The 14,078-nt window shown below is 46.0% G+C and overlaps 1 protein-coding gene across 4 annotated transcripts; it reads right to left on the bottom strand.

Moving 5' to 3' along the window:
* Positions 1-76: 76 nt before the first annotated feature.
* On the bottom strand, positions 77-13,847 carry LOC139559059 (eukaryotic translation initiation factor 3 subunit I). Of its 4 annotated transcripts, XM_071374715.1 has the most exons (10): positions 13,721-13,847; positions 12,195-12,287; positions 11,701-11,788; positions 5,512-5,577; positions 4,992-5,141; positions 2,972-3,099; positions 2,701-2,811; positions 1,659-1,748; positions 635-801; positions 77-388 (listed from the first exon to the last, which is right to left on the bottom strand). In XM_071374715.1, the coding sequence occupies exons 1-10, from the start codon at positions 13,721-13,723 to the stop codon at positions 307-309; spliced, it is 978 nt and encodes a 325-aa protein (XP_071230816.1). In that variant the 5' UTR covers positions 13,724-13,847; the 3' UTR covers positions 77-306. The 4 variants fall into 4 exon arrangements, with proteins under 4 accessions (XP_071230816.1, XP_071230817.1, XP_071230814.1 ...); XM_071374716.1 differs by lacking the exon at positions 1,659-1,748 and having other exon boundaries at positions 13,721-13,841; XM_071374713.1 differs by lacking the exons at positions 5,512-5,577; positions 13,721-13,847 and adding an exon at positions 9,774-10,209 and having other exon boundaries at positions 12,195-12,241.
* Positions 13,848-14,078: the final 231 nt, after the last annotated feature.

Below are 14,078 nucleotides of genomic sequence, written 5' to 3'. Positions count from 1 at the left end.
TAGTTCATTTTTAATGACTACCAATCAGAAATTCTGATTTGTGCCACGTTATTGTGCATAATACAGACAAACCATGTAGCAACCCAATTTCCATTTATTTTGGAGAATCAGTTTAAATACACTCTGGAATAGTGAGAAGCAAAGGGTACAAAAAAAAGTACACTCTTCCTATATCGTCCGCCAATTTATTCTGTGGCTTCCTTTCCTCCAACTGACAAACATCTCAGTCTGTAGAAGTCTTCCTGAGTATAGCCTGTTATCAGCTGATGAGGGTGATCGAGGGATGTATCGCTGCTCGTCTCCTGTTTACGCCTCCAGCTCAAAGTCAAAGTACTGGGGGTCAAAGTGATGGATCCTCGTGTAACCGTCTTCTCCTCCACTGGAATAGCTAAAGACGAGAGGTTAAACAGACCCTGTTTTAGTTGTCTACAGTGAGCTGAGAATGATCACCATTGTGTAATGGAAGTCACATGGCTTGCTGAGCGAGTACCACTTCCTGATTCAGCTCATACCAGAACCTCTGCCCCCCCCAAAGGTTCTTACCAGTCGCCACAGAAAAGCTAGCTATTCAGCAGCGCATTTTAGAAGTCTGCTTCACACTTGGATGGATAATAAAGTGCTTTTTGGACCTTACCTCTTGCCGTCCGGGTGGAAAGCTACACAGTTGATGGGTCCGAAGTGACCCTTGACCCTGCCAAACTCCTCTTCGTAAGCTGCGTGGAAGAACCTGGCCTCGAACTTGCCTATCCTGGTGGAGGTGGTGGTGACCTCCATGGCCTCTTGACCTCCTCCCATCACCACCTACAACACAGGGGTTAAAGGTTAGCTCTGGGACTAGGTGGTGCTGGAGAAAATTCCGGAAAGTATTCAGACCCCTTGCCACGTTGCAGCCTTATTCTAAAATGAATTAAATATTTATTTTTTTAGCTCAATCTACACAATAGCCCATAATGACAAAGCAAAAACAGGTTTAGACATTTTTGCAAATTTATAAAAAATATAAAACTGATATCACATTTACGTAAGTATTCAGACCGTTTACTTTGTTGAAGGGCCTTGGGTATGACGTTACAAGCTTGGCACACCTGTATTTGGGGAGTTTCTCCCATTCTTCTCTGCAGATCCTCTCAAGCTCTGTCAGGTTGGATGGGGAACGTCGCTGTAAAGCTATTTTCAGGTCTCTACAGAGATGTATGATCACGTTCGGCTCTGGCTGGGCCACTCAAGGACATTGAGACTTGTCCCGAAGCCATTCCTGCGTTGTCTTGGCTGTGTGCTTAGGATTGTTGTCCTGTTGGAAGGTGAACCTTCGCCCCAGTCTGAGGTCCTGAGTGCTCTGGAGTAGGTTTTCATCAAGGATCTCTATTTTGTTCTGTTCTACATTCCCTCGATCCTGACTTGTCAGTTTTTGTGTATTTTACTGAGGAGTGGCTTCCGTCTGCTCTAAGAATAGTCTTGGTGGTTACAAACTTATTCCATTTAAAGGGTCTGAATACTTACATAATATTTTTTATAAATGCTACATTTTCTAAACCTGTTTTGTATTGTCTGTAGATTGGAGGGTAAAATAATTATCAACGTAACAAAAATTGGAAAAAGTCAAGGTCTGAATACTTTCCGAATGTACTGGTCTCAAAAGTGACTGAGGGGTGTCGTACGTGGTCCATGATGGGGGAGATGGCAGCAGAGTTGACAGGTCTCTCTGTCTTGAAGGACTTGATGTGATCTAAAGTTGTTGAATCAAACAGCTGTGAGGTAGACAGACAGAGAGGTTATAGTCAACTGTACCCTAGAGACAGAGACAAGAGGTAGACAGACAGCCAACTGTACCCTAGAGACAGAGACAAGAGGTAGACAGAGAGGTTATAGTCAACTGTACCCTAGAGACAGAGACAAGAGGTAGACAGAGAGGTTATAGTCAGACAACTGTACCCTAGAGAGAGACAAGAGGTAGACAGACAGAGAGGTTATAGTCAACTGTACCCTAGAGAGAGAGACAAGAGGTAGACAGAGAGGTTATAGTCAACTGTACCCTAGAGAGAGAGACGAGAGGTAGACAGAGAGGTTATAGTCAGACAACTACCCTAGAGAGAGAGACAAGAGGTAGACAGAGAGGTTATAGTCAGACAACTGTACCCTAGAGAGAGAGACAAGAGGTAGACAGAGAGGTTATAGTCAACTGTACCCTAGAGACAGAGACAAGAGGTAGACAGAGAGGTTATAGTCAGACAACTGTACCCTAGAGAGAGACAAGAGGTAGACAGACAGAGAGGTTATAGTCAACTGTACCCTAGAGAGAGAGACAAGAGGTAGACAGAGAGGTTATAGTCAACTGTACCCTAGAGAGAGAGACGAGAGGTAGACAGAGAGGTTATAGTCAGACAACTGTACCCTAGAGAGAGAGACAAGAGGTAGACAGAGAGGTTATAGTCAGACAACTGTACCCTAGAGAGAGAGACGAGAGGTAGACAGAGAGGTTATAGTCAACTGTACCCTAGAGAGAGAGACAAGAGGTAGACAGAGAGAGACAAGAGATTGACAGACAGAGAGGTTATAGTCAGACAACTGTACCCTAGCTTTGAGTGCCACTCTGTTATAACATGTCATGTTTGGCGATGAGGGTGAGAAGGACAGCAATGGAGTAAAATAGGAGCACAAAACCGATCTGGGACCAGAGCATCCATCAGTATCTCTCCGTACCTTAGAGGAGCAGTCTTTAGAGGCTGTGATGACCATGGTCAGATCAACAGAGGTCTGGATGTCGTTGATCTGTTTGTTGTGCTCCTTCACTTTCTTCAGCACCTCTCCAGACTGTAACATCATGTGATACATGTTAAGTCTACAGTTCATCCGCCTTGTGTGTAAACTGGTGTGTGTGTCGGGGGGTGTGGGTGTGTGTGTGTTGGGGTGTGTGTGTCGGGGGGTGTGGGTGTGTGTGTGTTGGGGTGTGTGTGTGTCGGTGGGAGTGTACCTTGGCGCTAAACTGGTTGATCTCCCCGTTCTCGTGCCCAGCGATAACAAACTCTCCCAGAGGCCCCCAAACAGCACTGGTGATCTTAGACTCAGCACAAGGCACCGTCAGGTACGGCTGGTTGTCCTCTACACAGAGAGACAGGGTGTCAAATGTCAACTGTTTGCTGATGATCTGGTGCTTCTGTCTCAGACCAAGGAGGGGCTACAGCAACACCTAGATCTTCTGTCAGACCTGGGCCCTGATAGTAAATCTCAGTAAGACCAAAATAATGGTGTTCCAAGAAAGGTCCAGTCGCCAAGACCACAAATACAAATTCCATCTAGACACCGTTGTCCTAGAGCCCACATAAAACTATACATACCCCGGCTTTAACATCAGCACCACAGGTAACTTCTACAAAACTGTGAACGATCTGAGAGACAAGGCAAGAAGGGCCTTTATGCCATCAAAAGGAACATAAAATTTGACATACCCATTAGGATCTGGCTAAAATACTTGAATCAGTTATAGAACACATTGTCCTTTATGATTGTGAGGTCTGGCGTCCGCTCACCGACCAAGAATTCACAAAATGTGAGAAACACCAAATAATGCATGCAGAGCAGAATTAGGCCAATACCCGCTAATTATCAAATCCAGAAAAGAGCCGTTAAATTCTACAACCACCTAAAAGGAAGCGATTCCCAAACCTTCCATAACAAACCCATCACCTACAGAGAGATGAACCTGGAGAAGAGCCCCCTAAGCAAGCTGGTCCTGGGGCTCTGTACACAAACAGACCCCACAGAGCCCCAGGACAGCAACACAATTTAGACCCAACCAAATCATGAGAAAAAAAATAGATAATTACTTGACACATTGGAAAGAATTTACAAAAAAACTATAATGTTATTTGGCCCTTAACAGAGAGTACACAGTGGCAGAATACCTGACCACTGTGATTGACCCAAACTTAACTACATCTTTGACTATGTACAGACTCAGTGAGCATAGCCTTGCTATTGAGAAAGGCCGCCGTAGGCAGACCTGGCTCTCAAGAGAAGACAGGCTATGTGCACACTGCCCACAAAATGAGGGGAACTGAGCTCATTGAATTGAAAGGGGTAGGGGGATAGGTAGAGGGGGGATGGGTAGAGGGAGAGAGCGGTACGGGGAGAAAACATCCTCAGACAACTGATGGCTGTGAAACCAGATATATACATTCTGATCTGAAGGAATCAGCTGCCGCTCCAGCAAGGCTGCTTTCACCTTCATCTGCAAACAGCAGTTTCTATCCCTTCAGTTGTGAAACCAATACAGTCAAGGTAAGGCAGGGCTATTCAACTCAAACCCCACGAGGTCCAGGAGCCTGCTGGGTTTTCAGAGCAAACTAGAATGCTATTTGGCCCTAAAACAGAGAGTACACAGTGACAGAATACCTGACCACTGTGACTGAACCAAAGTTAAGGAAATCTTTGACTATGTACCGACTCAGTGAGCATAGCCTTGCTATTGAGAAAGGTCGCCTCTCTCATCTCCTCATTGGTTTTTAGGAGCATATACCCACGTGGGTGATTGAGAAATGAACTGAGGTCCACACTCCAGTCCAGTTGGTGGACCTTTAATGTTGGTTGCCAACCGCCATATAAAGTCCAAAGAAGAAGAAGCCTGGAGGAGGAGAGATCACTAGAAACTACTCGGTTTACCCTTTTACCTGTGGATTAATTGTCAGAGTAGAGGACCTTGTGCATTTCAGGTAAAATAACAACCCAATGTTTATATCCCAGGACAAATTAGCTAGCAACAGCAAGCTAGCTACCTAAATTGCCATGAATGTTTAATGCGTTTTGATATTTCAACCTGCGTGTCCTGAATGGCGTCTGGTGTGGTCAGCATGTCAGAGAGATCCACATGGTTGGATACAGTAACAGACCCACGAGTGAAAGAGGCTGTCTAGGGGTTGTTTTGAGACTAATCAGAAGTGTACACTACTACTAATCAGAAGTGTACACTACTACTACTCAGAAGTGTACACTACCGATCTGCTGGGGGTCGCGGAGGTCAAAGTAGTTGAGGAAACACTGGTAGCCCATCTGCTTGTCTGTAGAGAACATGATGATGTTGCCACTGAAGTCAAAGCCACAGGTCCTCACAGCCGAGCTGGTGTTCAACATGGCTAGTTGTTTACCTGGGAGAGAGAGAGAAGGGAGTGGGCATTATACCACACACACATGTAACAGTAGTACGTCCCCTCGCCCCGACCTCGGGCGCGAACCAGGGACCCTCTGCACACATCAACAACTGACACCCACGAAGCGTCGTTACCCATCACTCCACAAAAGCCGCGGCCCTTGCAGAGCAAGGGGCAACACTACTTCTAGGTTTCAGAGCAAGTGACGTAACTGATTGAAACGCTAGTAGCGCGTACCCGCTAACTAGCTAGCCATTTCACATCCGTTACACACACACACTCAACACACGTATATGAGTAAACACAAAACACACACCGACGTAACTAAAGTCTAGCTTCTCCATCTTGTTTTCTCACTCACACGTACCCGTCTCACAGTCCCACAGTCTACAGCTGTTGTCTGCTGACCCAGTCAGCACGTTCTTGGTGTCCCCTGAGAGCACGTTAAGGACATCACTACACCCCGTAAACTCATGTTGCCCATAACAACCTCAGGGTTGCAAGCAGGACCTTGACCCCCAGATGACCTACCCCCTGTGACCCCAGATGACCTACCCCCCGTGACCCCAGATGACCTACCCCCCGTGACCCCAGATGACCTACCCCCGTAAACCCAGATGACCTACCCCCCGTGACCCCAGATGACCTACCCCCCGTGACCCCAGATGACCTACCCCCCGTAAACCCAGATGACCTATCCCCCCGTGACCCCAGATGACCTACCCCCCGTGACCCCAGATGACCTACCCCCCGTGACCCCAGATGACCTACCCCCCGTGACCCCAGATGACCTACCCCCCGTGACCCCAGATGACCTACCCCCGTGACCCCAGATGACCTACCCCCCGTGACCCCAGATGACCTACCCCCCGTGACCCCAGATGACCTACCCCCCGTGACCCCAGATGACCTACCCCCTGTAAACCCAAATGACCTTCCCCCCGTAAACCCAGATGACCTATCCCCTGTGACCCCAGATGACCTACCCCGTGACCCCAGATGACCTACCCCCTGTAAACCCAGATGACCTACCCCCTGTAAACCCAGATGACCTTCCCCCTGTGACCCCAGATGACCTACCCCGTGTAAACCCAAATGACCTACCCCCTGTAAACCCAGATGACCTACCCCCTGTAAACCCAGATGACCTACCCCCTGTAAACCCAAATGACCTACCCCCTGTAAACCCAAATGACCTACCCCCTGTGACCCCAGATGACCTACCCCCTGTAAACCCAGATGACCTACCCCCTGTAAACCCAGATGACCTACCCCCTGTAAACCCAGATGACCTACCCCGTGTAAACCCAAATGACCTACCCCCTGTAAACCCAGATGACCTACCCCCTGTAAACCCAGATGACCTACCACCTGTAAACCCAAATGACCTTCCCCCTGTAAACCCAGATGACCTACCCCCTGTGACCCCAGATGACCTACCCCCTGTGACCCCAGATGACCTACCCCCTGTAAACCCAAATGACCTACCCCCTGTAAACCCAGATGACCTACCCCCTGTGACCCCAGATGACCTACCCCCTGTAAACCCAGATGACCTTCCCCCTGTAAACCCAGATGACCTACCCCCTGTAAACCCAAATGACTTACCCCCTGTGACCCCGACACTCAATGACACCTATAGAAACATCACGTACAGTGCATTAAGACCCCTTGACTTCAAATCAAATCAAATTTTATTAGTCACATACACATGGTTAGCAGATGTTAATGCGAGTGTAGCGAAATGCTTGTGCTTCTAGTTCCGACAATGCAGTAATAACCAACAAGTAATCTAACCTAACAATTCCACAACTACTACCTTATACACACACACAAGTGTAAAGGGATAAAGAATATGTACATAAAGATATATGAATGAGTGGTGGTACAGAACGGCATGGCAAGATGCAGTAGATGGTATAGAGTACGGTATATACATATGAGATGAGTACTGTAGGGTATGTAAACATAAAGTGGCATAGTTTAAAGTGGCTAGTGGTACATGTATTACATAAAGATGGCAAGATGCAGTAGATGATATAGAGTACAGTATATACATATGAGATGGGTAATGTAGGGTATGTAAACATTATATTAAGTGGCATTGTTTAAAGTGGCTAGTGGTACATTTTTACATAATTTCCATCAATTCCCATTTTTAAAGTGGCTGGAGTTGAGTCAGTATGTTGGCAGCGGCCGCTAAATGTTAGTGGTGGCTGTTTAACAGTCTGATGGCCTTGAGATAGAAGCTGTTTTTCAGTCTCTCGGTCCCTGCTTTGATGCACCTGTACTGACCTCGCCTTCTGGATGATAGCGGGGTGAACAGGCAGTGGCTTGGGTGGTTGTTGTCCTTGATGATCTTTATGGCCTTCCTGTGACATCGGGTGGTGTAGGTGTCCTGGAGGGCAGGTAGTTTGCCCCCGGTGATGCGTTCTGCAGACCTCACTACCCTCTGGAGAGCCTTACGGTTGTGGGCGGAGCAGTTGCCGTACCAGGCGGTGATACAGCCCGACAGGATGCTCTCGATTGTGCATCTGTAGAAGTTTGTGAGTGCTTTTGGTGACAAGCCGAATTTCTTCAGCCTCCTGAGGTTGAAGAGGCGCTGCTGCGCCTTCTTCACAACGCTGTCTGTGTGGGTGGACCAATTCAGTTTGTCCGTGATGTGTACACCGAGGAACTTAAAACTTTCCACCTTCTCCACTACTGACCCGTCGATGTGGATAGGGGGGTGCTCCCTCTGCTGTTTCCTGAAGTCCACAATCATCTCCTTTGTTTTGTTGACGTTGAGTGTGAGGTTATTTTCCTGACACCACACTCCGAGGGCCCTCACCTCCTCCCTGTAGGCCGTCTCGTCGTTGTTGGTAATCAAGCCTACCACTGTAGTGTCATCCGCAAACTTGATGATTGAGTTGGAGGCGTGCATGGCCACGCAGTCGTGGGTGAACAGGGAGTACAGGAGAGGGCTCAGAACGCACCCTTGTGGGGCCCCAGTGTTGAGGATCAGCGGGGTGGAGATGTTGTTACCTACCCTCACCACCTGGGGGCGGCCCGTCAGGAAGTCCAGGACCCAGTTGCACAGGGCGGGGTCGAGACCCAGGGTCTCGAGCTTGATGACGAGTTTGGAGGGTACTATGGTGTTAAATGCTGAAATGTAGTCAATGAACAGCATTCTCACATGGGTATTCCTCTTGTCCAGATGGGTTAGGGCAGTGTGCAGTGTGGTTGCGTCGTCTGTGGACCTATTGGGGCGGTAAGCAAATTGGAGTGGGTCTAGGGTGTCCGGTAGGGTGGAGGTGATATGGTCCTTGACTAGTCTCTCAAAGCACTTCATGATGACGGAAGTGAGTGCTACGGGGCGGTAGTCGTTTAGCTCAGTTACCTTAGCTTTCTTGGGAACAGGAACAATGGTGGCCCTCTTGAAGCATGTGGGAACAGCAGACTGGGATAAGGATTGATTGAATATGTCCGTAAACACACCAGCCAGCTGGTCTGCGCATGCTCTGAGGACGCGGCTGGGAATGCCGTCTGGGCCTGCAGCCTTGCGAGGGTTAACACGTTTAAATGTTTTACTCACCTCGGCTGCAGTGAAGGAGAGCCCGCAGGTTTTGGTAGGGGGCCGTGTCAGTGGCACTGTATTGTCCTCAAAGCGGGCAAAAAAGTTGTTTAGCCTGTCTGGGAGCAAGACATCCTGGTCCGCGACGGGGCTGGTTTTCTTTTTGTAATCCGTGATTGACTGTAGACCCTGCCACATACCTCTTGTGTCTGAGCTGTTGAATTGCGACTCGATTTTGTCTCTGTACTGGGACTTAGCCTGTTTGATTGCCTTGCGGAGAGAATAGCTACACTGTTTGTATTCGGTCATGCTTCCGGTCACCTTGCCCTGGTTAAAAGCAGTGGTTCGCGCTTTCAGTTTCACGCGAATGCTGCCGTCAATCCACGGTTTCTGGTTTGGGAATGTTTTAATCGTTGCTGTGGGTACGACATCGTCAATGCACTTCCTAATGAACTCGCTCACCGAATCAGCATATTCGTCAATATTGTTGTTGGACGCAATGCGGAACATATTCCAATCCGCGTGATCGAAGCAGTCTTGAAGCGTGGATTCAGATTGGTCGGACCAGCGTTGAACAGACCTGAGCGCGGGAGCTTGTTGTTTGAGTTTCTGTTTGTAGGCTGGAATCAACAAAATGGAGTCGTGGTCAGCTTTTCCGAAAGGGGGGCGGGGGAGGGCCTTATATGCGTCGCGGAAATTAGTATAACAATGATCTAGGGTTTTTCCAGCCCTGGTAGCACAATCGATATGCTGATAGAATTTAGGGAGTTTTGTTTTTAGATTAGCCTTGTTAAAATCCCCAGCTACGATGAATGCAGCCTCAGGGTGTGTGGTTTCCAGTTTACAAAGAGTCAGATAAAGTTCGTTCAGGGCCATCGATGTGTCTGCTTGGGGGGGAATATATACGGCTGTGATTATGATTGAAGAGAATTCCCTTGGTAGATAATGCGGTCGACATTTGATTGTGAGGAGTTCTAGATCAGGTGAACAGAATGACTTGAGTTCCTGTGTGTTGTTATGATGATCACACCACGTCTCGTTAATCATAAGGCATACCCCCCCGCCCCTCTTCTTACCGGAAAGATGTTTGTTTCTGTCGGCGCGATGCATGAAGAAACCAGCTGGCTGCACCGACTCCGTTAGCGTCTCTTGAGTTAGCCATGTTTCCGTGAAGCAGAGCACGTTGCAATCCCTGATGTCTCTCTGGAATGCTACCCGTGCTCGGATTTCGTCAACCTTATTGTCAAGAGACTGGACATTGGCGAGTAGTATGCTAGGGAGTGGAGCGCGATGTGCCCGTCTCCGAAGCCTGACCACGAGACCGCCTCGTTTGCCCCTTTTTCGGCGTCGCACAGGGTCGCCGGCTGGGATCAGATCCATTGTATTGGGTGGAAGGCAAAACACTGGATCCGTTTCGGGAAAGTCATATTCCTGGTAGGAACGATGATGAGTTGACGTTAATCGTATATTCAGTAGTTCCTCCCGACTGTATGTAATGAAACCTAAGATTACCTGGGGTACCGATGTAAGAAATAACACATGAAAAAACAAAATACTGCATATTTTCCAAGGAACGCGAAGCGAGGCGGCCATCTCTTTTCGGCGCCGGAAATGACTTGTTTCAGTTTAACGGTACAGCCTTATTCTAAAATGGATTAAACAAATCTTTTTTCCCTCAGTCTAGACACAACAACCCATAATGACAAAGCGTAGACAGGGTGTTAGATATATATTTATATATATTTTAATATATATTTAAACTTATTTACATAAGTATTCAGACCCTTTGCTATGAGACCCGAAATTGAGCTCAGGTGCATCCTGTTTACATTGATCATCCTTGAGATGTTTCTACAACTTGATTGGAGTCCACCTGTGGTAAATTCAATTGATTGGACATGATTTGGAAAAGCACACACCTGTCTATATAAGGTCCCACAGTTAACCGTGCATGTCAGAGCAAAAACCAAGCCAGGAGGTCGAAGGAATTGTCCGTAGAGCTCCGAGACAGGATTGTGTAGAAGCACAGATCTGGGGAAGGGTACCAAAACATTTCTGCAGCATCGAAGGTCCCCAAGAACACAGTGGCATCCATCATTCTTAAATGGAAGAAGGGCCTTGGTCAGGGAGTTGACCACGAACCCGAAGGTCACTCTGACAGAACTCCAGAGTTCCTCTGTGGCGATGGGAGAACTTTCCAGAAGGACAACCATCTCTGCAGCACTCCACCAGAGTGGCCAGACGGAAGCCACTCCTCAGTAAAAGGCACATGACAGCCGGCTTGGAGTTTGCCAAAAGGCACCTAAAGGACTCTCAGACCATGAGAAACAAGGTTCTCTGGTCTGATGAAACCAAGATTGAACTCTTTGGCCTGAACGCTAAGCGTCACATCTGGAGGAAACCTGGCACCATCCCTACGGTGAAGTATGGTGGTAGCAGCATAATGCTGTGGGGATGTTTTTCAGCGGCAGGGACTGGGACACTAGTCAGGATCGAGGGAAAGATGAACGGAGCAAAGTACAGAGATATCCTTGATGAAAACCTGCTCCAGAGCCCTCAGGGCCTCAGACTGGGGCGAAGGTTCACCTTTCAACAGAAAATAATGGGAGAGACTCTCCAAATACAGGTGTGCCAAGCTTTTAGCATCATACCCAAGAAGACTCGAGGCTGTAATCGTTGGCAAAGGTGCTTCAACAAAGTACTGAGTAAAGGGTCTGAATACTTATGTAAATGTGATATTTACGTTTTTTTTAAAATATTTTAATACATTTGCAAAATGTTCTAAAAACCTATTTTTGGTTTGTCATTATGGGGTATTGTGTGTAGATTGATGAGGGGGGAAAAACGATATAAAATGTTAAAGCTTTATTTTAAAATGTTAACAATAAGTGAAGGGTTCTGAACACTTTCCAAATGCACTGTACATGTACAGACGTGAACGTATAACATACACAGATTATATTGTGGTAAATTGCACTGTTTGATGACTAATGTAAAGGATACAGTCACAATCCACACACCACAAAGCTCCAGTGTGTCCATTGTACGTGCCGAGTCGCTCCCCGTTCACAGAGTACCACACGTTCGCTACCTTTGAACAAAAATGACACAAACTAAGATTCAGTTGTCAGATTTAGACAATCCCTCATTCTGACAAACAAGGAGTGAATTAGGAATTAAATGAATGGCCGGTGAGAGACGATATACTAGTATCTCAATATTTGTTCCATGGCAAAAATGAAAACACAATGCAGAGCAAACTCTTTGGTCCTTTAAAAACGTTTTGTATGTAAAATATTGTCCGCTATAGCTTGGGAAAAAATAAATACGTGACAACATAAATGTTTCCAACATTAGGACTGTTTCCCTAAAGAAGTTAATTCCGCTTTGTGTTTTGTTTCCTTGCCACGAACGAGAATGGCAATACTGGTATGGTCCCCATGAGTGACAGGTCTTGTTTCTATCTACATGGCATTCTTCCGTGTATCATTTCTCACCGTGTCTTTGGCAACAGAGAAGATCAGGTCTCCCTCTCGGTTGTATTTGATCTGTGTGATAGACCTCTCATGGCCCTGTAGCAAGATGGGTTTCTGCAGGACACAAGAACAATGGTTAACAGCCAGACAATTCCTTGCCACCTGCCTAGCCAGAATAGATTCCAACCATATGCTATATGCCTATGCTAGCAGTAGCCATTATGGAATGGCAGGTCTAGTTGAACAACAACAAGTAGCTTATTGGCTGTAGCAGTCGCTCAATCTTCTCAGTGTAACAGTTAGGATAATGGGACAACTCGGAGCACAACGCATTAATCATCCCTGGGTTGAGGTACGTTTTCTGAGCCATATCCGGCTCCGCAGTGTCTTAATCTAAACAAAAATGTTATCCGACCCCAGTGCAGCTGTACAAAAGCAGTGGTGTAAAGTACTTAAGCAAAAATACTTTAAAGTACTACTTAAGTAGTTTTTGGGGGGTTAATTTACTATTTATATTTTTGGCTATTTTTATTTTACTACATTCCCAAAGAAAATTATACATTTTCCCTGACACCCAAAAGTACTTGTTACATTTGGACAGGAAAATTGTCCAATTCACACACTTATCAAGAGAACATCCCTGGTCATATCTACTGCCTCTGATCTGGCAGGCTCACTAAACACAAATGCTTCGTTTGTATATTATGTCTGAGCATTGGAGTGTGCCTCTGGCTATCTGTCAATATAAAAAAAAAAGACAATTGTGCTGTCTGGTTTGCTTAATATAAGTAACTTGAAAATACATTTTTAGTTTTGATACTTAAGTACATTTTAGCAATTCCATTTACTTCTGATAAGTTGCTAAGTAACTAGCAAACTAACTATTAAACAACAAAATGACGTGTGTTTAAGGTGGCTATCGCTTATGATTAGTTAGTTTCCAATACCTTTATGTGCCCATAGTGTCAAAATCTAAACCAAACATCTTGTAAGGTAACGGAATAATTGCAAGGCGCCATCATATGGGAGTCACTGGCTCATTGGCTAACTACACTGAAAACAAATATAAACGCAACTTGTAAAGTGTTGGTCCCATGTATCATGAGCTGAAATAAAAGATACCAGAAATATTCCAAAAGGTTATTTCTATAAAATGTTGTGCACAAGTTTGTTTACATCCCTGTTAGTGTGCAGAGCGCAGTAAAATCTTTGAAATTGTTGCGTTTATATTTTTGTTCAGTATACATGGTTATCAAACACTTTAGCTAGAAATGTGAACAATAAACATTAGGGATATCTAGTTTCATCATTGTTACGAATAGTTAACGAAGAGGTGTCACAGTACTTATTTAAGTGCTTTCCAGGGACAGCTTGAACATTATGCTACAGACATCAATGCGTCACACTTTTATGGTAACGGTAACTAGTTATCTCCGTGGCTAGCTGGTTAGCATAAAACACTGACATTGTACAGAAAATCCTAGCTAAGTTTGGCACTTTGATGGGTGGCTACTGAAATTGAAACAGTTTAAATCTGATATACTCACCATCGCCAAAGCTTTACCCTTGTCGCTTTATCCGTTGTAATCGTTATTTCTCCCCAAAACGAGAAAATAGGAGGACTCGTGATGCTCGACACCAGGGCGAAAGCGGAAAAGGAATGATCGTACTTCCGGTGAAACCAGTGACCGCATGAACGTTCTAAAAGGCGCATTTTTCGCTGAGTAAGTGGGCAGTCACTAGACTAAATTAATAATGGCATGTGATAAACCTTCACAATATTCACAGGACAGGTATTTGAAAAAGTTGTACAGTGGTAGCCAGGTGAAGTGTAAAGTTATTAAAAGTCAATGGTGAAATGTCTCAGTAATTGCAGCAAATATTTTAAATCATTCTCACCCCTAA

The sequence above is a fragment of the Salvelinus alpinus genome, chromosome 29 (genome assembly GCF_045679555.1).
Source record: "Salvelinus alpinus chromosome 29, SLU_Salpinus.1, whole genome shotgun sequence".
Classification (NCBI taxonomy): Eukaryota; Metazoa; Chordata; class Actinopteri; order Salmoniformes; family Salmonidae; genus Salvelinus; species Salvelinus alpinus.
Note: the sequence above shows the minus strand (reverse complement) of the source record. Positions and strands in the feature narration are given on the sequence as shown.

What these genes read in the sequence shown, in the direction of transcription:
- LOC139559059 (XM_071374713.1), bottom strand. Translation starts at nt 11,739, where the DNA reads ATGGACACACTGGAGCTTTGTGGTGTGTGGATTGTGACT. An exon ending in CCGCGACCCCCAGCAGATCG is followed by an intron (nt 3,100 to 4,991) that starts GTAGTGTACACT and finishes CTCTCTGTGTAG; the next exon opens with AGGACAACCAGCCGTACCTG. An exon ending in CTAAAGACTGCTCCTCTAAG is followed by an intron (nt 1,749 to 2,700) that starts GTACGGAGAGAT and finishes TCTACCTCACAG; the next exon opens with CTGTTTGATTCAACAACTTT.